The following is a 24,472-nucleotide window of genomic DNA, read 5'->3' as shown; positions in this document are numbered from 1 at the left end:
TAACAGGTGAACCAGGAGATCAAGGAAGTCATTGCCAAAAATACTGTGCAGAAAGAGAGTGACACCAAATTAGGCAAATCAGTAAGTATGGATGGCAAGAAATGGTTCTGGAAAATGTATTGATATTGGGTCTGGGCATATGATTGTTTATTTGGTGACTTGAAGGAACTCAACTGATAGATGTATTTTCTTATTTTAAGGGGGTTGATTAGATGGAAGAAAGAAGAAGAAACGTACTGAATATGAATTGTTCATTTTTATTATAATCAAAAAACATCGACTCATTGAGCATTTGGAAAGTTTAATAAATACACATTATTAACTGGACCACAGCCAGTTTTTTCAAAAATAGAACTATATGAAGATCATAAGCATCCATAGGATCATCTTACAACAAGCAGTTCATTTTTGAGCATGTAGGTAGATGTGATTCATATGTAAAACCTTTTCAGTGCATGAAATGTTCAGCATTCAAGAAGCTGTCAATTCATGTGTGGGCTACTTTAAGTTCTTCCACTAGCAGCACCACGCCCTCCTCTGCCGCCTCTCCTCTGTCGACCTCTGACTTGTTTATTGTCCTGACGTGGTAATCTCTTCTTTGATTCCACTTTGATCCACCCTCCATCACTGGCTTTGGCCTCTTCTTTTTCCTCACTGGGGTTTTCTGTTACAGAAAATATACCTGGTATCATGGTTTGGCGGTTCTGTGCTGTGACACTGTAACTGTTGGACCGTGTCCTCCCTGGCTGACGTGAAGTTCTGCTGGTTTTATTATGAATATGGCTACCTCTAGTACTGCTCCATGCATTGCCTCTACCCTGCCCCACTTGCACAGTTAATGTATTACCAAAGTAACTGTATCTGCGGTGGTCATACACTGCCCCAGCACTGAGTGGGCGCTCACGTTCTCTTTCTGACGTGCTCTCTGACGTAGTGCTGGAGGGACTGCTTCCCTTTGACCCCAGATGCAGCGGCGAGAGCTTGGCCGACAGGCTGGCAGTTGGCGAAGAGCTACGCGAGTCATTCCAGGCAGATGCGTGGATGCGGTTTGGAGAGCGACGCACAGCTGCAGCATAAGAAAACCCCTGGCTTTCATGTACAGACAGGAACTGAGGGAGAGTGCGGGCATCAGAACTAGTAAGGGCAGTCAGAGCAGTAGTCGATGGCAGTGATTTCTGGTTCATCATTTGCTTCAGCCGTAATTGGTACATCCACGTTTGATCTATATCTAAAACAGAGTACATGCATTGATAGAAAAAGAGTTAAATATATTGAATACACTTTTAAATATATTCATCATATCTTGAATATATAGGGAACTCAACAGCAACCATTTTTATTTGACCAACAGAGAAAACCTGCTTTGCAACTCTTCATGTGAACCAAGAGGAGAATACTATAAACAAAACAATTACCAGAGTTAGACCTGCTTCTGGGGTTCCACTCAATGTCAGCTGGTGCTGTTTCGATGACCAGCTCCACAGTCTTGATGTCATCTTGTCCACCACTGTGACTCCATGTCACAGAGCAGCTGTGTCTAGTAGACTTTGGTGATTTCACATCACTCTATATTGTCAAGTCAAAAGAAAAAAATGTTTATTCTTGATGCACAAGGTTTTGTGATTAAAATGAATATTAATTTAAAATGGGTGATGGATGGATTTGCTTTGTGAGCTGCCTCCCACACCTGCTGAAATGACTCACCTCATAATTGACTGTGTAGTCCACTCTCTGGTTCTGATGTATTCCAACGATCCATTTGTCCATCACAAAAGGTGGCTGCATTGCAATAACATTGGTGCATTAAAAAAATCTGTCTGTGGCAACCACAACAGAACAATCCTATAGTTAAAATGCATCCATTAAAGTCAAACAGTGTTTAGCATTGAATAAAACATGAAGAAGGGGTACACATAATATAATGGGATGCTCTTTGTAGCTTGTTCAGGAAATGTGTTTCTGACGACACCTTAGTCATCCGCAGGACTTCAACATCTTGTCGGTTGGTATTAAAGATGACATCTTTGATGTAGGTTACTGCAACGTCATCTCCATCAAGTTCCAAGTACATTTTCCATTTGCAGTCCTTAAAAAAAGAGTTAATTGTAAGACACTGTAGGTTTTCGGGTAAAGTTAATAATTGCTCTATTCTGTGTGGAGAACTTGGTTACTTTTGTATATAAACCAACAGCACAACCTAGAGGTAGTTTAATGGCAGTTGCAGGTTATTGGCAACAAAGCTTCATACTGTTGGGAAGGACAGAAAATTCAAACCAAAAAATAAATATAAAAATATGATGGCATAAAGCACAAGGGGCCAAAAAATGAGTAATTATATCAAATGTAATTTATGTACAATATATAAGCAAAGTAAATGCATTGTGAGCTACCTTGTTTAAAAACGGATATTAATGGAAATTAATTCCTCTCCTTATTATACAAATGTCCTCTACAACACAGTGAGAACTGTGGCGTTTTATAAAAATAAATTACAGCAGAGAGAAAAAAACAAATGCAACAATAGCAATTATTTTAAGCACTTATTTAAGCTCTTAAATTTCTTGTCAAACATTTGATGTTTTTATTATTAGCTGAATCCAAGATTAATTTCTCGAAACAGGAGATTGGTTGATTTAAGATGACAACCTTCTTCTTCTCATGAGTTGCTGCATGCGGCACACATCAAATCCTCACTAGGAGGCACAAATGGGAACAATTCCCCAGCCCTCTTCTCCTGCATACTGAATGCTGACGAAGCAGTAATGATTCTGCCAATCCCCAAAAGCCGGCCACAAAGCCACAGGTCACTGCTTAACCACACAGGGTTCATGGCACAGGCCAATCCATTGTGTGGTGATCACAGAGAAAGACATCAGAGGAGTGGCACTAACACACTCGTCTGAGGAGCCTTCGCCCTCTCCTACATCGTCCCCAGGGGCTGGAAACAGCTCAAAAGGGAAGCTCCAGCAAGCCTCTGGCTCAGAAACACACCAGTGGCCCCGTGCTGGCCCTGTGTCGGCCCTGGACGGTCGCACCGGGGCTCCCAGGTCCATGCTAGTCTAATCACTCCAGCAGAAACAATGTCTGGTAATGATGCCTAGGACCCGAGTGCATCTAATGACAACTCATACATAATTCAGCACCTTTCACTTGGCTGCACGGTGATATCCTCATTAGTAGGGAACCCTCAGTGGCTGTCAGATGGTGGCCGCACAATCGCAGGCCCTCATTTTGTCTTTGAGAAGTGCAGCTGCTTCCATGACATCGCCAGCAAAGAGGGGCGAAGAAAAAAAATGCAGTGCGGGTTTGTTTTATTTAGTGCAAAAAACCTTCCAGTTTGTAAAAACAAGGCTGACACGGAACCTGACACCAGGCAGGGGAAAATAATTAGCTCTCATTTTCTCAGCCTCCTGTTTCCTTCTCCCTGCTGTGTTTTCTACCCACTAAACCACCACATGTCAGAAGAAATGGGAGGCAATTAGCAGGCTCGTTTCAGCCCTGCCGAACACACTGAAAGAGGACTATTTATGATGGGACAATGAACAGCTGAAAGATTAAATAACGTTTGCCTTTTAAAAAGAAAATGACTTCTGGCTAAATGGGCTATTTTTGATTAAATTCAAACAGCAAGTGAAGAGCCACCCTTTCTCCACAGTTTGAGACCCTAACAAAGGGCTGTGAGCAAGTGGAGGTGGATGTGATACATGGCTGAGAATGAAATGTTTATTTGTCTGGTTATGTACATGTCTAGCGATGCCTTCAATGGTCAGTATAACAGCCATCATCATGAATCTGCAGGACAAACAGCTTTAGTATGAGAAGCAAAATCATTCTGTGCATCTGGAAAGTAACAAATATTACCAAACCCATTAAAAATGTTAACCATTAATAATGCACCTGATCAAGGTAGGTACATTTATTGATTGTTGAGTTACATTAGATGCTCATGGCTACCGAATATGTTGTTGGAGTCAGTGTCTGTGTGTGTTTCAAGTACAAACTTACAAACTTTCCAGTCCCAGGTTTCCAATGGTACCCAAATACCAGTTCCAGATTTACAGTTTTACTTTTTTCCACCTCCGTTTCCAGCTCATCCTGGGAAGAAAAAGGTTCAAATATGCACTGAAAAATAAAAACAACTCTTCCAGAGGATAAAGGACAAACTTTATAGCAGTCTACCTTCAACAGTGGTGGGAAGTGGACGAGCCCGAGGTAATCATTGGTTAGCTTTTCAATTTCAGCCTGTGAAAGAAGTAATGTAAGACTGATTGTAATTCCAAACATCAATAAGTATAGATCTTTTATTATGTTTAATGACACGACATTTGTGGATTGTTTTAAGTTGACAGTTGTGGTTGATGATTAACTATGCCTTGCCTTAAGGTGCATGATGTGACCTTTGGACTTGACTCCCATTTCCCGCATGTCGTTTTCTGTGATTAATAACAGCCTCTTTCCGGTGATGTGATTTCCCTTAAACAGGTCCGCATACAGCTGCATGCCACATGCACTCTCCCCTTAAAACAGAAAAAGACAGAACATCAGTTCACAAATAGAGTCTGAATCAGCCACAGTCTGATTACAGATGATCTTGCATTGTGCTACCCAAAAAATGAGTAAACAAACCTGCACCAAATATTTGCTGCATCCAGAAATACTGAAGGAATAAAACGTCACATATTAGTTTTTAATAGTAATGTTATTAAAACATCAGTCACTAGAGACAGTAAATACACTGATACTGACCACATCCTCCTCTGTCCATTTATAGATGTCAAGAGTGGGCAGCAACTGTATAGACACAAAACACAAATAGAAGTAGCAGCAATAGAATATGGATGGACACTGATAGCATGTGTGTGTGTTTATGACAGACAGATCTCAAAGTAGAAATCAAAAAACTTAAGTAAATGTTATTAAAATGGAAAATAGCCATGTCTTCCATGTTTTTTAGGCCATCACTTTCTTCGGGTTATTGTGCTGTGTGATTACGACGCCTTGCCTCTAATGGTCTATATCAAACCAAAATGTCCGTCTGACTGATTTAACAGGATCTATTTGAACGATAAGTCATTTATTGCTCATTAAATGTAATCAGGCACAAAGTTGCCAGGCAAAATAAAGATTTCATCATTGTGATCATGAGACTGGTGTGTAATGACAGAAATAATGCAATGTAAAATTGGAGGAAAGATGACTAAATGAATGAGTAATCCCTATTCACTGTCTTCTTCCCACGACATCTGATAACAGCTCAGTTTATGAACTGAATGCTGGCCTCACTAGACAGTCGCTGCCATACATTTCAGTGCAGCCTCATAAAGCAACTCAGCCCCGCAGCGCTTTCCGCCTCCTCCAGTGCCGCGGTTCGGAAGTAAACACATTCAGAGACACTCCGCTACTGCCAAAGTCTCCCTGAAGTGACTAAACATCACTTTTCAAGCTGCATATTCTATTTCACAAATGAACGGCTTGTTTCTTTTGAGACACGTGGCATGCTGTTGAGAAAAAAGGTACCTAAATCTAATATTTTAAAACGAGGGCTGTGTTTTTGTGTTAAAGATTTTTGTGTGGGCTCAAGAAAGAAGCGAGAAAAGATTTTGAGTTGGGTATAGTTCACACAATCCTGCCCCCATGTGGACTAAGTGGATGATGGATAACCAGGCCATGGATACTGGGAATCTCAAAGTGGCATGAAGTTAATATTAGAAAAAGCAGCAAAACAAAATCCTTTGAGAAGAAATATATATTTTACAATTGCATAAAAAATGGTATTAGACACTTTTTGCTGTGTGCCTTTGTTTGGTTATAATAATACTACTACTAATAATAATTATAATAATAATAGTAATAATAGCAATACCATATAAATCTCATGAAACATTTGTCCTTTCATCAATATTTGTTCATGTACGACAGCAATCAAAACAGTGTAAGATAGACAGAGAAGCAGAGAGTTGAACAATTTATTGACAAACAGTGAAAGATGCAGAAAAATAAGTCACATCATGAAGCTGCTACTTGTATGATTTTGATGGAAGCTCATAGGGACGACTAAACAAATGTGGAAGTTGAATGTTTCAGGATGCGCCAAAGTGGCTGGATTTTCACACAGGGAAATATGAGTGTTGGTAAGAGTCGGTGGCAATTGTTATGTCTAGTCTAGTACATCTAGGGTGATGGCACGAGAGCACAGGCAATGTTTGAATAGGAGTATTAGCTCATGGCAGGAAGCTAACAAGCAACAACACAGCAGTACAGAGGATTACATCCTCATGAGACTGACTAATGATAACAAGCGAAGGGGACAATTTAATGGGCTATGCTCAAGGAAGCATGTCCTTCCCCCAGATGAAGCATAATACCTAACTGAACACTCATGCTAATACGATTTTCTCTACTGTAAAGTGCAGGTCCTGAGGCTAATATTGGTTAGGATTTAAAATGTTGTTTCTATGCTGTCTATGGAGAGGAAGTATTTACATTGAAATCTGTATTGTGAATTACTTGGTTAAGCCATGTAGATGCGATTAATGCTGATCGAACTGCAACTTCTGATGAAGGCCATTTGTGCAGAAGCATTATTATGATAAATGTTATTATCATTATTATAATGGCCTCAGTATTAAGTAATTATTTATCAATAAAAAAGAAAGTAAAATGAGGGACTGATGCTGACAGTCACACAGCAAAGTTCCTTTCCTGCTGTTTTGAACCAGGGTCAGTCAGAGGAAAAAACATGTACTTTCTCATTTCAGTAAGAGACTGCGTTCAACAACTGCACTCCACCACATCCAGTACAAATTGGCCAATCTTAATGTCAGCAAAATGTCACTTCATCATAAAAGCCTGGCCTTCTCTAAGCAACTGGCTCACGTGGCTCTTTCTTCACAGCATGGCACTATACACCCAGTACATTAGGCATACAGTAAATTACATCTATAATATCCTGGGGGGGGGGGGCCTTTAAATATATTCTGTAATAGTGACATCTCTGTGCTTTTTTTGAATGGACATTATAGGTAAAAGTTGTCCAAAGAAAAGAAGATAGTGTGCCAAGATGTTTTTCCAGGGACAAAGTAATGAATATTGAAATGACGACAATCAACATGACTTAACAAGTAATTCATTAAGAGTTCTTCCACAACACCAATCATGCATTAGCTGAGATCACGGTGATTGACAGATGCAGCAGACCCAGCTGTGGCAGCACTGAACAGCGGAGCAGGCTTATTCACTGTCGTCAGACCACGTGAGGCGTTCCATCCCCAGAGTCATGTTGATTTTGTGTCCTTCTCTCACACAGCTGGACTTGGAAGAGTTCTGCTTGGCCTGCATGTTGACCTGCATGCCTGAGTGCAGGACGGCCCGCCCACAGTCCGGGGAAAACATGTCCTCAAACCCTTTCATTAAGGATCGCAGATTCACGTCCTCGTTACCGGAGGCTGAGATCTGACATGACATCTGTGAACTGTTTGACTCCTCCGTCTTAGACTGATAGAACGACTTAGCGCTTATCTTTTTTGTCACGGGTAAGAAGAGCTGAGAGGCAGAGACAGGTGGAGAGTGGGGAAAGAGGGGAAAATATAAAAGAAGAGAGGATAGAAAAGTAATCAGTTTAAAAACCACAGGAAAATAAGAAAAGTAGATCATTTTTAACCCAACCCAAGATGTATTTAGAAAGTTAGATCATAAAGGGAGTTAGCAGAACAGAACAGAACAGCAGAGGAAGTCTTAGATAGAAGAAGAAGACAAATACAGGAAACAATTTCAGTGTAGTTGATTCAAAGGTTTTGTTAGATTAGAGAAATTGTGCGATGCTGTGACAGCTTCTACAATATCTACACTGTATACCGCCATGGCATTCAGTCCCACACGATTCAACATAAGGACTGCATATCCTCCACAGGAACACACGTGAAAACAAGGGACAAAAGAATATAGACTACAGGGTTGTATGTGATGTTAGGGATGGTGTACATCAGTCTTCTTTGCATGCAGATTATAACATTTGGAGTTTGAACTGCAAGTCAAAAGCTGGACGCTCATGATTAAATATGGATTCTCGTGAGGAATGCACTCACTACGCATCATGATGCAAATGTTTTTGGCAAGCATGTACTACACTGCACATGAAAGCAGTGCTTCTAATTATATTTACTACCCACTATGCGCTTCCCCCTTCCTTATGTGCTTTCCAATTTCCACTTCACCCCAGAAAAGGATCAAGATCTGTCATTCTCTTAATGGCAGTGAGGAAACACACAAAAACGTGAATAACGGTGGGAAGGAAAAAAAAGTGAGGTGTTGCTGTGACCTATTGTACACCGAGGGTGAAGGCGAACCAAGGTGAAGAGGGTATGATGAGGAACTTACCGGGCTGTCGGATTGTTCGATGAGTTTGCGCTCCCACATCTTTAGACGCCGCTCTCTCTCCTTCAGCTCCTGCTCTTTCGTGCTCAAGTCTCTCTCCAGCTTCTTAAGTCTCTCAAGTGTCGCTTCAATCTCACACCTAGACGACGACAGAACAAAGTCAACAATTCGGCAAATATCTCAACGTTACTGGGATAGAATACATGAGATACTCTAGTATTGAAAACATTTTTTACAATATTCTTATTATTGTCATTGATTCCTGTGAAAAGACCAAAACCGACAATGTATTTGTCTATCTTCCAACACTTTCTGACTGCCCTACCCTGTTTGTGATATTCAGCTCTGACACCGAGCTCATTGTTACTACAGAAGATGTAAAACTTTAAAATCAAGTCAAAAATATATATAGTAAATCTACAATGGCTCTCTGATGTGTTTTTAATCATCATTGAGCAACTATGGAGATGCAGAGGAATAAACTATATCGGACTTTACCGTTTTTATAAGATCAATTCATTGTTGATTTTGGTATTTTTTATTGTGCGTGTTTACAATTTTAAACAATTAACAGAATTAAAAACAAGTGGCACAGCTAACGTGCCTGGACAATAACCAGTGACACATAATAAACCGAGATAAAGCTCTTCTGTAAATAACCCAGTGGTGCCCTGCAGTCTGTGTCTGATGCTTTGGATGCTCAGGACTGGACAATGTCTTGTGTTCATGCTGGGGATGTTTGTTTTGTCCACCAGGTGGGGCTGCACAGTGTGTCAAGGGAATCCATGCTGAGCTTCATCTTAACAAAAGCTTTGTTCTCACACTCTCTTTTCATAAACACAAGTAAACCCAGGCAGGAAGGCACTTTCTTACTCCTCCCAGTCCTCCCAGTGCCTCTACCCCAACTCTCCCGTTTCCTGACAGACTTTCTCTGCCCTTCATACCTTCCTGTCTCCTGCAACTTTTCCATACATCAGATATGTTTATACTTCTGCAAACACACCTAACATAAATAAACACATTCTCTCTTTTTCCATCTCACCCAGACATTTGCAAGACGATCCTCTTTTTAACCTTCAAGCCTGTGTCCAAACTAATACTGAGTGTAACAGGAGACTTCTGTTTAGCTTTACAGATGTGATATTGAACTAATGGGACTCAACTTACATTTACTGTCTTCCCAAGTAAGGAACTGATATAAAACAAGATATTAACACAGAGGTGGTGCTGTAGCATCCATTTTTAAGTGCTGTTCAGTATTAAGAGACTGCATTTGACATGAAACTATGACTGTTAGGTTAAAGTCTTGACTTTAATTTGAGGGTGTTTATCCACATCCGATGATGACTGTTCATACCGTACATACCACATAAGGGTGACAAGGGCTATGATTGCTTCACAGCACACCCAATATGGATATGAAAACTCCAACAAACATTCTTAAAACTTCCAACTCTTTAATCTGAGTCACTGTCCAATTACCAGTAGCTCAAGGTAAGCCAAAATCATAAATAACAGTGTCCTTATACCTACTGCCTGCACTTTACGCTGTATCTCCTCCTAGGTGAAATGCACATCAGCTAACTGAGCAAAATAATAACAAGCACAAAAAAATCTCTCTGCTCCGGTCAACATAACCAATCTTTGCCCTTTCTGGGGCTCCATGCACCCACAAGACTCTCCTCTTTCCACCATCAGCCAACTAAAATGATAGTATCCATCCTCTTGGGATAAAACAAACTTGCGTATATGTGACACATATTCTCTGTTTCTGTTTTCCAGCATTGAGATTCACTCCAACCTGCTTCACCTGCAGATGGCTGCCTGGACATGACGCTACCAGCACAACTTCTGAGGAAAAACCTCAGAGCAAAGACAAGCCCTGCCGAGAGCAGACAGAGAATAAAGTAGCAGCTGAGACTCAGGCTGTGCTGAACATCACCAAACCTCCAGCTGCTCATACAGCCCAATTAAACACTTCTACTTGAAAAAGATGGTGATTATTTTTAGGGACTTATGGGTAAAGAGAGGAAGTATATCCAGATGGATGATTCTTTGGAGGTTTTTATGCCTTTATGTAGCTATCAGTGTAATTATTAAAGATCTATATGCACGATCTCAACTCCTTTTTTTGTATTTCACAGCACCCATCAGCTACATTTCCACATCATTCTTTGAAAACAGTTGCACATTTCCTTAGGCTGAGGCAGTATATTGGTAAAAAAAGAGTTATAAATACATTTACTTGGCCTTTAGAATGACTGATCACATTACCTCCATTCAGCCTTGTTGTGAAGGAAAGAGTTGCACTGTTCAGGAAGTTGGGTGTCCTTAGACATGGACTCCAAAGTGGAGAGAATCTGCTTGAACATTGGCCTTTCCTTAATTGGCAGAAAAAAACATTTGCTCTGTATTTGATTCAAGTGAAAATGTATATGTTCTTCAATTGCATGCTAATGTAACTTAGTGGTTCACTCACTTTTGGCTCGACTGCCCAGCACTTTCTCATCAGCTCAGCAAAGCTGGCAGGACAGCCACTGGGGATGGTTAACCTCTGAAACAAATACAGAATCAGTTGTCAGGATGAAGGAGTGCTGATTTAATGGAATAGTTTGATATTTTCTAAACTACACTTATTGACTTTCTTGCCGAGAGTTAGATGAGAACATCACTACCATTATTTCCATCTGTTAAATATGAAGTTACAGCCAGGAGCTGCTTAACTTACCATTAAGAATTACAATAAGGGGAAACAGCTAGCCTGGCACTGTCCTGGCATCTCCGCTGGTTGCCTGGCAACCACACAGCGACAGCAAGACCCCAGGAGGTCACTACGCCTGGGTAGGAAATAGTCCCACACATAACTGTCACACCAAATCTTGACTGGAAGACTCCCCTTGAGATAGTAGTAGGCAGTGAGGCTGCTCCTTTTGGGGGAAAACAGGAGGCACCCTGATTGTGTTGCTATAGCAGCTGAGGTCAAATATGTTGTCTCTCTGAACAGAGTAGAGGTAACTTTAATCAGAGGTTGGATATGGTGAACTCTGTGGGATGGAGGACAAAGGCCCTGAGTTGTGTCTAGGCACTGTTTTTATCTGTAGACCAGTAAACTAAATTCTATATGCTGTAAATGTGTTGGATCTGGCCATATTAGGGCATGGCTCAACCTGTGGCATTATCTGTGTGGTTTAAAGACTATCCCTGGAGGACAGAAACTTCAGAATTGAAGGGAGCATCAGAATAGAACATGTACTGATTATTCATTCACTTCTACTTGATCAAGTAAATCAACCTTTTCAAAGCAAGATATCCTGGACTCCAATCTACTCTCTCCATTGACGTATGGGCTGCATATTTAAAAATCAAGAACACTGGTAGTAATATTTTGTGGCTTTGGAAAAAGCTACAATAGCTGCTTCTCCCTGTTTTCAGTATTTATGCTAAGCTAAACTATCAGGCTTCATATTTATTCCATAGAAATAAAAGTGTTTCTCCTCTGCAAGAAAGTGAATACGCGTATTTCCCAAAGTGTGTAATAATTTTCTGTCTTTAAACAAGATATGTCACAATTATGACTCCAATGAAGTACATTATACCTCATTTTTCTCTACCACGAGCCAGGCCACTTGTAAGCCTTCCAGGCCTTTGAAGGGTATCTCACGGGTGAGCATTTCCCAAAGCACCTGTAACAGAAGTCATGAGTTGAGGGTATAAACAAACATGAAATACTATAAAATGTTATGCATACATGTATTTGTATGCACTGCCAGCACAAAACAGCTAATAATCGGCTGTTTTTGGTTAAGATGTGGTAGGCTTTCACAGAAAAAAATTAGAAATACATAAATACCACTGAGCAGGTAAGTATGCTTTACCTGTTTATACAGTATGTGTATTCAAGTACTGTACAAATAAACATTAAAAAACACTTGTCTGTCTCTCCCGGCAACCGAATGCAACATTTAAAAAATCGATGAAAAGATTCACTTTAGATTTCTAGCACCCATTAAAGACTAAAATGACATACAGTAATGTTACTCTGTTGATAATTTGTGTTCTTTTCATTTGGTATTCAACAGTGTCAGAAAAAACAACCTGGGTTTACATCTAAAAAAATTAGATCATGAAAAGGTGGAGGAGATTCATTTTTTAAACACGCTAGACTCCTACAGCATATATGATCCATCTCTGTGTTTCTGCACTTGCCAGCTGCATCTCATTACATGTATACACTTTACTGTAGAAATCAACCCCCCAGAAATGTGGGGAAACTGCATGCTTATCTTTGTAATCATTTTGCAGTACACCTGACATAAAAAGCACTTGTGATTGCAATAACTTATATTATATTGATTGCAATAACTTGTTGATTGCAATAATCTGTCGACTTCCTACTTACATCTGAGGAAACGTAATCCAAAGGATTTTGTTCATGTGTTGGTATTGCACATCAATGCTTAATTCTTGAATAAGAGTGGCTGCAACGTTGAAGTAAGTTGAAGAGAAACTCAAAATCCAAAAGCCGTTAGACAGAAAAAGACTCTAAGAGACTCTAAAATTTCTGAGAGGATGTGCTCCTGCAAAGGTCAAAATCCCTGCAACTGTCCACTTAAGCAGAGAGAGAAATGCAGAAATGAAAATATCAGTGGGAATGGCTGACTGGCAGCTGGGGTTTTTTTTGCCATGAGTGACTTTAGTGCAATTTCTTCAAACATATTTCATTCAGTTAAAGAAGGATTGAGTTTTAAGAGTGAAATAAAAAGCATTATTTTCTGTCAAATATTTCCATTAACAACAAAAAAGCCCTTTACAAATGACTTCCAACTTGGTCAACGCAGGCTGTGAGTCTCACTGTTCTTGTCACTCACCTACTTTTGCAATCTTTCATGTGCCATAATGACATACATTTTCACAGGACACTATTTGTTGAACAATTTGAAGACAAAATGACTGAAATCAACCAGCATGTATAAAACTTAAAGAAAATTCCTGCAAACTCTTAACTGCAGCGAGGTCTCCTGTAAGTGTTGTGAAGGACTACAATTATGTCTACCCACAATACCTTCTTTCATGCACTAAATCAGCCGATAGGACTCCAGAGGTCAAAGGTCAGGGCTGATTAACCACTCTCTAGTCATCATTCATTGTATCCCACATTTTAAATACTTCAATATATTGAAAGATACAAAAAGGAAGCTTATGAAAGATATGAACCTATGATAATTTTATATATTAACGATAACAAATATGCTACTTGGAATATTAATCATATGTGTAAAACTATTAAATGAGTTAAATACGGGTTTATTAAAAGTTTTAAAGACTAGCTTGCAGTGTTTCTTTTCCCTCTCTGATAGAAAGTATTCAGTCTACTTCACCTCTGATCAGCTGTGGTCAGACGTGGGCCTCTAACCAAAACCAAACAATGATGTTATAGTGTTAACAACACACTGGAGTACACCTCTACATCACTACAGCAAGATGAGACGTTCACAACTGGAAGTCAGAAAAAACTATAATACCAGTGTTTAGTTGCTCTTTACCTTATAGTCAAAGAGTATAAGAGAAAACTATGTCATGTCTAGGTTTACTTATTCATTGTTGCTCTTTTAAACTGTTCAGATTTCTTGCATTTCACCACCTGGCCAATATAATAAGTATTTCACTTTTTCTAATTTATATCTGTGTATGGTTGATGTCTACATGCTGAATCACATGAATTGGATGTTGTCATGGCAATTGGGACATTTTCTTTGTTGGAAAGTCTGTGTCCTCTGTTCATGTAACACAGCTGAAGTCACTCACCACACCATAGGAGAAGGTGTCACAGGTCTCAGACACAGGCAGGCTCTGGATCACCTCTGGAGCCATCCAGGGAAACGTGCCCACCAAGGACATATGTGTTGTGTGGGTCAAAAACTTGGATGCTCCAAAATCACAGATCTGAAGTGATAAAAAATTAAGTTGAGACGAATGTTGCAACAAAAAAAAACATGTATTTTCATCATACCCCTCTCACAACCACTGTTGCATGTCTCTCCACTTTCAATTTTTTAAATAGAAGCAAAATATGCCAAAAAATAATCTAAAACTACTGATGAAACATGCACTTTAGTGTTCCTATGTCCCTAAAGAGATTAAAAAAAAATCCTGCCTGATATTTGGAGATTCTCACAAGTTTTCCATAATATAGCCTCCTGCCTCTTTTGCAAATAAAACCTTCATGGTTTTGTCACGAGTTTTTGTTAAATCTGCTCTCTCTTGGCCTCATCTAAGGCGCACCAGTAATGCTGTCAGGGGATTCTTGTACATGCTAAGTTAGTCACTGCCCTCTTGTGTCTATATCCTGTAGGTAGATAACACACCAGTATATTTCATGCACATAATCTTTTCAAATTCTGAGCTGAAGTTTTCAGCTAACACAGCTTTTTCAGCAACATTTTCAGCTGCACAGACCTGGCTCATCGTTAAGTTTAATGTTTCTGAGACAAAAGTGCATATTAAAAACCTACCTTGAGAACTCTGTCTGCAGCTAAAACAACTGGAAGAGAATACAGTATTTTAAAAGTCAGTAAAAGTCGGTATTCTGTTCAATAATATGTAGCATTCATATACTAATTTATGTATGTATTCATGTATTTTGGACACAGTAACTTCAGTCTGATAGATAAAATCTGTCACCATTTCTGGACTTCAGGTCTCTGTGGATCACCTTAACAGGGGCCTCTGAATGTAAGTAGTGCATTCCTGAAGAAGGAATAAAAAGAGTTAGTTTTTTCAGTCGAAACATACATGTTTCTCATCTGTTTCACACACTATCCATCCATCCTTCAAACACTCATTAGGTTTATAAGATTATTCACGAGATATCAATATTGTAGATCACAATATGTTATGAGTCTTGCAGAAACTGGCTTTGACAAGACTGATTGTAGTTAGTTTAGATTTTAACTTTGAAACTGAAATTGTTATCATCAGTATGGTCATTCCTCAGAGTTCAACCTCTCTTGTCCTGTTTACAATCATTATTAATTGTTGTAGCTTATCAAAGAGCTTATCAACAAGAACGTGCAGTGTAGAAAGATATTAAAAGATGCTTGAGGTCATTTAGAAAAGGTGCTACTATCATATCATTTGTCCAACAGAGAGTTATGACATATTTTTAACCTGTTAAGTGTCTCATTCAGCAGACATCTGGGTCACACTTTGATGAGAAGATCAATGGCACTGTGGTATTGATTTATGATTCAAAGCTGAGCTTTATAGGTGCTGATAGGTGGATTTTTTTTTAGATATGAGAGTGGTATACATCATCTAACTCTTGACAAGAAAGAAAAACATCTCGAACTATTCCTTTAAAAGAACAATATATTGGCTTATACACAGCCTATACATTGTCAACCCAACAATTCAGTGTCCAGTGGCCAATACCAGTCAGGCTATAGTTGTAAAAATGTCGTAGTTTATCTTTGAACAAAATGTTACCTGTTGTACCTTTAAAATGTGAGCTTGCTCTCAGTGACTTATCTTTATACAATTAATGTTAAGTTGGTAAATACTCTTGTGTAACATTTGTTCTCTAATATAATCAAAGAGATAATTTAATGTCAGTCTTACCTCGTGCAATCTCCGCAGCCCATGTCATAATCTGTCCCATGTCCATTTCCTCACTGTTGTCACTGGACAGGTAATCATACAGTGATCCACCACTTGCATACTCTGTGGAGAAATATGACTGAACTGAATCATACCAAAATATAAATAAACATTTGGGGGGGATGTATGACATTTTGTACATTCATAAACTGTATTACAGCCACAAAACTTTTCTCTTCAGGGCATTGCATCAAACATATGAGTGCAGTATGTCGGAGCATTATGTGAAAACAATTGAAAACTGAAATTGTGCCAGGCAACTCCTGGAGGCCAGCTCACAGTGTCTTGTTTACAGATTGCACACTGAGACCCCCACTGTTCCCTCAGAGACCCAAAGGACAAGTGGTCAAATTCTGAGGCTACTAAAACACAAAGAAATTGTCTTTATTCTTTGTTTTCAAAAGTATAATACACCTGACATCAGTGAACCTTATGGACCTTGACAATCATCCCCATCACGAGACACAGAGATAACGCTTGCATAAATCCTTTCTGAATGACAGATATATAGAACAGGCAAACATTTCTATCTGTAGACTATCCTATAAGGTTATGATTATAAAGGTGATTGGATCAAAATAAAACAGTACTATCTCGTAACAGCTACAACAACAGGAAACCTCTGTTTGTGCATAATAACCCAACCAAGGTAAAATGAACATGCACAGGCACCAGAAGTCTAATTAACACACACACACACGCGCACACACATACACACACACACACACACACGTGCAGTGCAGAAAATAGGGCATTATGAGTCTATATTTTGCATGTTTTTTTAAACCTGTGTTAGATACAATTAGGTTCAACTGACTGCACCTATGTGGGCGAGTGACAGCCTGTCTGCTTCTGTACTTTGCACTTCAATATGTTCATCCACATTCCACAGATAATATGACTACTGGGCTGGCTCTGCTGTAAAACTGCACTTTCATTTTAGTCTCAGAGTGACTTCTAAAGTCACACAGGAGTTTTAATTGTCTCTTGTCAAACAGCCTTGCAGGGTGTGTCAGAGTTTAATGTACTCCAAATTAATAACAAACCTTCAATCATTAGATTTATGAGGCTGCTGAGTGACAGCAGCAATTGTTGAGCTCTTGCTGGTCAACAGACAAAAGCAATTCACTCAAATAGGTTGCAGGCATTGGCTGTTAGAAAGAGAAAACGGCTCAGCTTGATGCTGTACTCTATGTCAACACACAGGAAATTTATAACAGAGCAGATGAATGTTGGAAATGGCATGGTCAGCATGGCCATAAACATTGTCCTGTATGTTCTGCTTAGATTAATATAAACCAGCACCTTGACAACAAAAGCTTTCTCTTTCACAGCTGCAAAATACTGCAGCAGCTGCCAGGTTGCCATGTTTGAGACGTTTTCTCTCAGACTCTAAAACTGCAACACACGTGTATGCACTCAGGGCAGATTTGACCTGAGAGTCTAAAACTCTCAGTATTTAAAATGAAAACATATGTGTTCCTGTTATGTCCTATTATTCACAGCTCAAGGATATGCAGAGATACAAAGGTTTTGAGCATTGCTGGTAAAAAAAAAAAGTATCATGTAGTCTTGTAAAAGTGTGTGAGGATAAGATCTAGAAATGTAATATTATGCAATGTGGGTTTTTACTTTGATTGAATCATACTAAATAAGTCCTTGATGATATGATCGTGATATGAGCTCACTTTTTAAAAATGTTTTTGCTGTGTTATTCTTTTTATTGCCTTATTGTCTTATGTTGTTGCTACTATTGAGTCGAATCTGTTAGCATGGTGCTATAAAGGACGTTAACAATTTTTCAACTTTGTCTTAAAACAATAGTCAGGTGCAAGTAGGAACATCTACAAAAAGGATTTCTTGCTGTGGCCATCCCTCCTGCTCATATTGGCTTTTAAAAGATCTCTGCCTAATGTTCTTTTAATGTAAGTGACAGGAGCCAAAAAACAGTATTTTTTCTGCGCAAAAATGTATTCTACTGTTTTTCTGAAGCTAATATGAGGCTTCAGCTCTCCAAGTTTGTCTCCAAGTGGATATCTTCCAAAGTTGCACTCCTTTCACCACCAGTGTCCCTGTTTTTGTTATTATTCCTCCACTGCAGCTTAACAGCGAAACACTGAAAGAATTCTGCACTAAAAAAGACTTAAACTTATTGGTTCCATATTTGCACAAAAAGAGGATTGTACATTTTGTCCCCCATCACTTACATTGAAAGTGCCTTGGGGAAAAGCATCATCTAATGGTTGGTGTGAGCAGGACGAAATGATTACAGTATGCATAAGCAAGCTTTCCATTTTGGGACAGTGAAGCTTGACCTGACATGTTTTCCACTGATGTTTTATTTACTGTATAATATGAGCACTTCCACTTAACTTGTCTGGGATCCATCACAGTGAAGATCATGCCCACTGTTTGTTTTGTGATATAACTGTTGTGTAGTAACATGGTGCAAAAATCATCTATTCTCCATTTACAGCCAATTGCCTTATCCTCATTTGAGACCCTCCTCCTCCATCCCCAGTTCTTCCTACACAACCCTCCAGGGCTCCCATGATCACAGGACTTTAACATGAACAGAGGAAAAACATGAATCCAGGGGTAAACACATACATGCAAATAAGCATCTCAACTACATACATGTATATCAATTAATCTTTTAAATCTACATTGTATGATCTGAAATCTACAGAGAGATGCTCTTCTGATTTCCGATTACATACAATATAGCTCATGTTCCTGTAGAGTTTGCTGCTTTGGACAAAAGCTTCTGCAAATGAATGTTATGTAAGATGTTATGTTTAATGGTTCCTGGATATTGGGGCTGCACATTAGAAAAAAAGCAACACCCTTGATCATGGCAAAGAAACAAATTACATTTTTTAAATATTAGATAGCACGTTGAAAACATTTGATTCAGTGAGGACAGATGTGAACTCTGAACCTGGTATGTATCATTTTCAGTGACCAATCGAACAAAGAAGATCTTGTAAGCTACACAATGGGACGCTTTGTATTGTCCACATGATGAAAAGAGGGGAAACTCCCCATTCAGGATGTGAGTGGGGGCTGTTACATTTTTTATTGACTGTTTTCCTTAAAGAGAAGGTGATCTATGCAGCATGAAGACAAGACATTAAAATATGTGGGGAGACACTTGGTTTGTCAAACATGCAGTAATCCCTGAATGTCCAAGAACAGAAACTGTATTTCTTTGTCCACAACAAGTGGCTCAGAAGTTAAGCCTTTGATGTAGAATGAATACATGTTAAGGCCTACAGAGCAGCTCCACATCTATTTAGCTTTTTGTATTAAACTACTGATTTAGGGCTGCCTCGTGGACATATAACTGATAGTGCTCTGTTTGTTCTTTCAATAAAAACATTTGTTTGGCTTTTCAGAAAGATGGTTACAAGTTGTACAACTGCAAAAGAGTCTCAACTGCATATAGTGAAACAATTGTCAATTAGTCGATACGTTTATCGGCAGAAATTTTATTTTGATAATTGATTAAATGTTTAATTCATTTATCAAGCAATAATGTCAAACATTTGCTGTTTCCAGCTTCTCAAATGTGAGGACTATCTGCATTATATCATTGTAAAGTAGATATCTTTGAGTTTGGACATTCGGGGTGTTGTAAGATAATGAACACAGAACGATTCTTATTCTCTGGTTATTATATGCTAATTAAAACATACTTATGAATATTATATTCCATTTCTGCCAAGTCTGTTCCACTAGATGCCACTAAATTCTACACACTGCACCTTTAAATCAATTCTCAGGTAAAAAAACTCCCAACTTTTGTTGGTTGTAGTTTCTTAAAGTTGTTGTTGATTTAATAATGTGTGGGTTTTAGACTGATAGTTGGACAAGCAAGACACTGGATAATGTTATGGATAATGTTATTTTTTGCTCCAGTATATTTCGATCGTCGTTTTACATTGTTTTATGATGTTTAATACCAAACGAGTTATCTATTAATTGAGGAAAATAATCAACAGACTGATTGAAAACAATCATTAGTTGCAGCTCTAATTACTTGTGTAGTAACATAATAACGTGTGATTCTGGACAGCAAACAGCATGTCAGTTCAAACTAACCACTTCAACACTCATTTGCTTCCCAGTTTAGCCTTATCAACAAAAGGCCAAAATCAGGAAGAAACAAGAATCAAACAGGAGTGTAGACTGTTCAAAGAATCCAGTTAATGGTCTGAGATCCAAATGCAGATGTTTATCAGTGAGAAACTTAACAGGACGACCTCTACTCTTTTGCCAGATGAAACTTTGTCCAGAGACATCAAGGCCTTCTTGTTTTCTGAAGTTTACTGCTGCATTAGCTTTAGAGGTTGCTTTGCTCCTCTCAGCTTCTAACCTAGACAAAAAACAAGGGCACACAACTACGTACTGTATCAATGTGTGCACTTCCTGAACCTTCTGGCATTCACTAATGCTTCCATAGAAACCTCTGAGCCATTCAGTGTGGAGCAAACCGTCCAACTGGTGCAAACAGATATCAGCAGCTGCGTTTTACAACATGATGTGGTCCAGTAGATCTGTTTTTTAATGCTACTTAATAACAAGATATAATTTAAAAAACTTACCAGTGACAATTCCATAATTGGGAGCGTCAACAACGGCGCCATAAAACTGGATGATGTTACGGTGGCTGAGGACACTGAGGATTTCAGCCTGAGCAGGGAGACAACATAACTTTTTATGATGAAGGATCTTTCAATACAAAAGTCTGTAAATCATGATGTCAGTGTCTAAAGAAAAAATAGAGTATAGAGTATGTAAAGTAATTAAACTAAGCACTGGCCGAGAAAGATCATTGTGAAGCCAGAGAGAACCCGACAAAACCAATTCGTTAAACTGTAGCCAAACACTATAATTAAATGAACAATTGCTTCAATGTGAAAGGATTACATTATTATTTTCAGCGAACAATCATCCCTCCAACACTTGAGTGAAATTGAATGGTGATCTTTTAGACTTTCACTGAAGAAACGATGAATAATTTTCTAAACATCCCATCACAAGACCAACAAGTGTAATACAATTTCCCTGAAAACATTTCAAAGATGATTCTTTTTTTGTCTTTAAGATAATGAGCCTGTGCTTTGACAGAAATTTCAAGAACAGTCTGTGTTGTAATTGGGCCAAATACATCCTCTCATTTGGCAATAATGTTTCTTTTGCAGCACAATCCTCAGAGTGGGGGAGTATAATGACATGAGTGATGGGTACAGAAGTCTCCACATCCCGCTAAATGGGGTAGCAATTAAAGTTATTACTATACTGACAATTAAAAAGTATATGAAAAGCCCAGGCAATTATGAATCCTACCTCGTTCTCAATCTTCAGCAGTTTTTTCACCGCAACCTCTTTGTCCTGGGAGATCCACCTGGCTCGGTAAACGCTCCCGAAGCTGCCACCGCCACAGTTCTCGTAAAAGAGGATGTCATCAAACTTGATTTGCACGAAGGAGGCGCTATGAGACGACATCTCATAATGACACTCAGCACCGACTCAGCTTCTAGAGGATCACAAAGGAGGGAGGAAGTCGGGTTTGCTCAACAAAGGTTAAAAAAAAAAGGACTCCTGCAATACACTTCAAAGATTGACATGTGAGACAGGACTCCAGACCCTAAAAGAGGCTGCTGTGCCATTAGCTGATACTGCATGCGGTGTCAGGGTAATATCTCTGGTTTGACGATCCCCTGTTCCTTTGTCTACTCCACACACAGTCCTCATCATCAGTACCAGTAAGCAATGAGCTCAGGGTCCAGACTCTGCTTGTATAAGGACGATGGCATGCCTGGTATGCTGTGATCATGCAGCCAAAGTCACAGACTATTCCAGCACAGCCTACTGTGTTCAGTACAAGTAAGGCCACATGCAGAGAGAAAGAGAAGCACAAGTATCATAGCAGGAGAAAAAAAAGTGATGATAAAATGTCTCTTTTAAGACAAAAATCTGGAGCAGCCCCCCATATTCTCTTGTTCTGTCATCTTCAAAAGTTGCTCTTCCTATCTGTATAAAGGCCACATAATGCAATATTTGTATGAGGCACAGTTAGAAACTTAACGCTTCCACACAGATTGATTATACCATCCTTTTGTTTGTTCGTAACGGCATAAAAGAATCTAGTAAAGAAGTAATTCCATCATTACAGGAAATTGTAGCTCTGTTATTGTTCATTTACAGCTGAGCAATTACGGCTTTTAAAAGGCTGTTACCTGGGTCTTCATTGGGATTGCTATCCATCCCAGCGGGAAACGCCTCCATTGTCACAGAGGGGAGCCATTGCTTTCCTCTGATTTACTTGCATTCATGCTATACTTAGCCCCACACCAATCTGCTCAGTGGACCAGCCCCCACATTATTGTCTGTCCACTCAAGACACCAGGGTTACTGGGATATGGTAGCACTCGGGCACTCCTCCCTGCCAGTTCTCACTTAATGGCAAACACTGCAACAATAAGGCCCTGATATAACCATATGTCAAACCGCAGGTAGTTTCTGCGATCAAAACTAAATGAAAAATTAATTACACAAAGCAGTGACCTGCCAGCTTCCATTTCACATCTTCACAGTCAGCAGCATGGTAATATGCAATAACAGGGTTATCACATGTTGATATCACAATCTTAAACACTAACCAATGATTTTACAGTGCATGAAAGATGTATTTTAAAATCTAGGTTGCTTAGATCTGTGGTTCTCAAAATGGGGTCCAGGCACCCCCAGGAGTCATTGAGGGGATTCCAGGGGGTCCCCGGTAAACAGGGGAATCATTTATTTTCTACTATACTATAATTCCATCCATGACCACACTGGGTGATATAGAAAAATGATATATCACAATATTTTTGTGTGTGACAACATTGTGCTTTGACAAATTGAGCGTGGATGTAATGATTATGTAATGACTAAGTGGGTAAAGGCAAATAGCAGAACAGCTAGAATAGTCTGGTAAATTCAGAAAATTACATCACCTTGCTGTAATACAGCCTTTAAAACCAGTTAACACTTATGCCGTATCACAATTTTACAAAATCCAAAATCTTAGACAATATCTAGTCTGATATCACATTATCAATATAATATCAATATAGAGCCCAGCCCTAATGCATAGGTAACACAATGACAGAAAGTATGACTATTTTGGTCATTGGTTTCATGCACTGTATGTAATAAAACATCTAAAAGCAAAAGTCCTATCATATGGGTGTCCCTGGGACAAAATCTTTCTTAATTTGGGTCAGATTAGGGGTCCTTGAAAAGTCTAAGAACCAGATTGAGGTTTAAATACCTTGAGTTATGATACATTGTAAACATTTAACAAGGTTGTATCTTGAAAAGCCATAACGCAGAGACACAAGATAGTATATAATCTATTATGATTACACTTTCACCAGAGTCCCTTAAAAAACAAGTTTCATCTGTGTGACAGTGAGCGACCCCTTAATATCTGTAAACCAACAAACATCCTGTGTAGCATACTGTGACCCTGATGCATGCCTTAGAAGTCAACAGGAAGTAAAGCTGAATGTAAGACAAACTGTTTATGTAACATAAACTTTACACTAAATAGTCTAATGTACATACGGATGTCACTAAAGCTACAAGCACGCACCCAACTTTGACACAGTCAGTCTATGCAGATATTATCAGCATACATACCGACATTAAGTGCGAGCTTTCAGGCTTCAAAGCAGGTTACACCGAGCAGAAATTAAACTTACAGTGAGAGAAAACTAATAAGTCTGGATTCCAGGAAATCTCGTGATGTTTTTGGTTTCTCCACTGACTCCACGGTGGTTTTACTGGTTACACAACTTCTTCAACAGCCGCCTCGGTGATTTCACCAGCGAACAGACTAGACTGGCCTCCCTCCAGCAACAATCCTGATGCCACCAGCTCCCCCCGCTGGATTCAAGTGGGATACAATCCCCTGGGTCTGTGTTGTTTTTCAATGTGAGGTCCACGGACCATTCAGGGATCTCAATGAGTCTCTTTAACGTTCTTTACTTTGTAATTTTGGGGGGAAACCCTCTTGGTAGCCTTTAAATGAACAGAACTCTTAGTTATAATATAATAATTAATATAACTATTAGTTATTAGGCTATATTGTTTCATTGTATTTCATTTCAATTGAATTTGTTTGACTAATATTATATGTGTAAATCACTCTGAATTTACCTGTATGTTATTTTGAGGTGCTGTACAAATGAACTAATCTAACCTTTAAAAAGCCTACATATATTTGAAGTTCACCCTGCCAACATATTACCATACAGGGACAACTGCCTAAATAAACTATTGTAAGAAACAGCCATCATAGCAAAATGTTAACTTATTTCTTCTCCCGAAATCATTAGGTACATAATTAATATCATATGAAAAAAATGCTTACTTTAAATTAGGACCCACA

At 39.0% G+C, this 24,472-nt stretch overlaps 1 protein-coding gene across 3 annotated transcripts; it reads right to left on the bottom strand.

The window, feature by feature from the left end:
- Positions 1-255: 255 nt before the first annotated feature.
- map3k20a (mitogen-activated protein kinase kinase kinase 20a) lies at positions 256-23,921 on the bottom strand. 3 transcript variants are annotated; one of them, XM_062432357.1, is made up of 20 exons: positions 23,784-23,921; positions 21,382-21,571; positions 20,637-20,724; positions 15,991-16,092; positions 15,055-15,120; positions 14,886-14,914; positions 14,179-14,316; positions 11,970-12,056; positions 10,853-10,927; positions 10,648-10,754; positions 8,377-8,512; positions 4,747-4,791; positions 4,627-4,657; positions 4,378-4,517; positions 4,180-4,242; positions 4,006-4,095; positions 1,970-2,086; positions 1,705-1,779; positions 1,416-1,566; positions 256-1,228 (listed from the first exon to the last, which is right to left on the bottom strand). In XM_062432357.1, exons 2-20 carry the CDS (start codon positions 21,538-21,540, stop codon positions 504-506), a joined length of 2,424 nt encoding a protein of 807 aa, XP_062288341.1. In that variant the 5' UTR covers positions 21,541-21,571; positions 23,784-23,921; the 3' UTR covers positions 256-503. The 3 variants fall into 3 exon arrangements, with proteins under 3 accessions (XP_062288341.1, XP_062288340.1, XP_062288342.1); XM_062432356.1 differs by having other exon boundaries at positions 23,722-23,920; XM_062432358.1 differs by lacking the exons at positions 256-1,228; positions 1,416-1,566; positions 1,705-1,779; ... (3 more) ...; positions 4,378-4,517; positions 4,627-4,657 and having other exon boundaries at positions 4,768-7,542; positions 23,722-23,921.
- Between the last annotated feature and the right edge of the window lie 551 nt (positions 23,922-24,472).

Source organism: Scomber scombrus, chromosome 13 (assembly GCF_963691925.1).
Source record: "Scomber scombrus chromosome 13, fScoSco1.1, whole genome shotgun sequence".
NCBI classification, from domain to species: domain Eukaryota; kingdom Metazoa; phylum Chordata; class Actinopteri; order Scombriformes; family Scombridae; genus Scomber; species Scomber scombrus.
This window is presented reverse-complemented; position numbering and strand designations above follow the sequence as displayed.

Coding starts and splice junctions, on each gene's coding strand:
- map3k20a (XM_062432357.1), bottom strand. CDS start 21,540: ATGTCGTCTCATAGCGCCTCCTTCGTGCAAATCAAGTTTGATGACATC. Junction 20,725..21,381: donor TGCTGAAGATTGAGAACGAG/GTAGGATTCATA, acceptor CTCCCTGCTCAG/GCTGAAATCCTCAGTGTCCT. Junction 4,792..8,376: donor TCGAACAATCCGACAGCCCG/GTAAGTTCCTCA, acceptor GTGTCTATACAG/TTGCTGCCCACTCTTGACAT.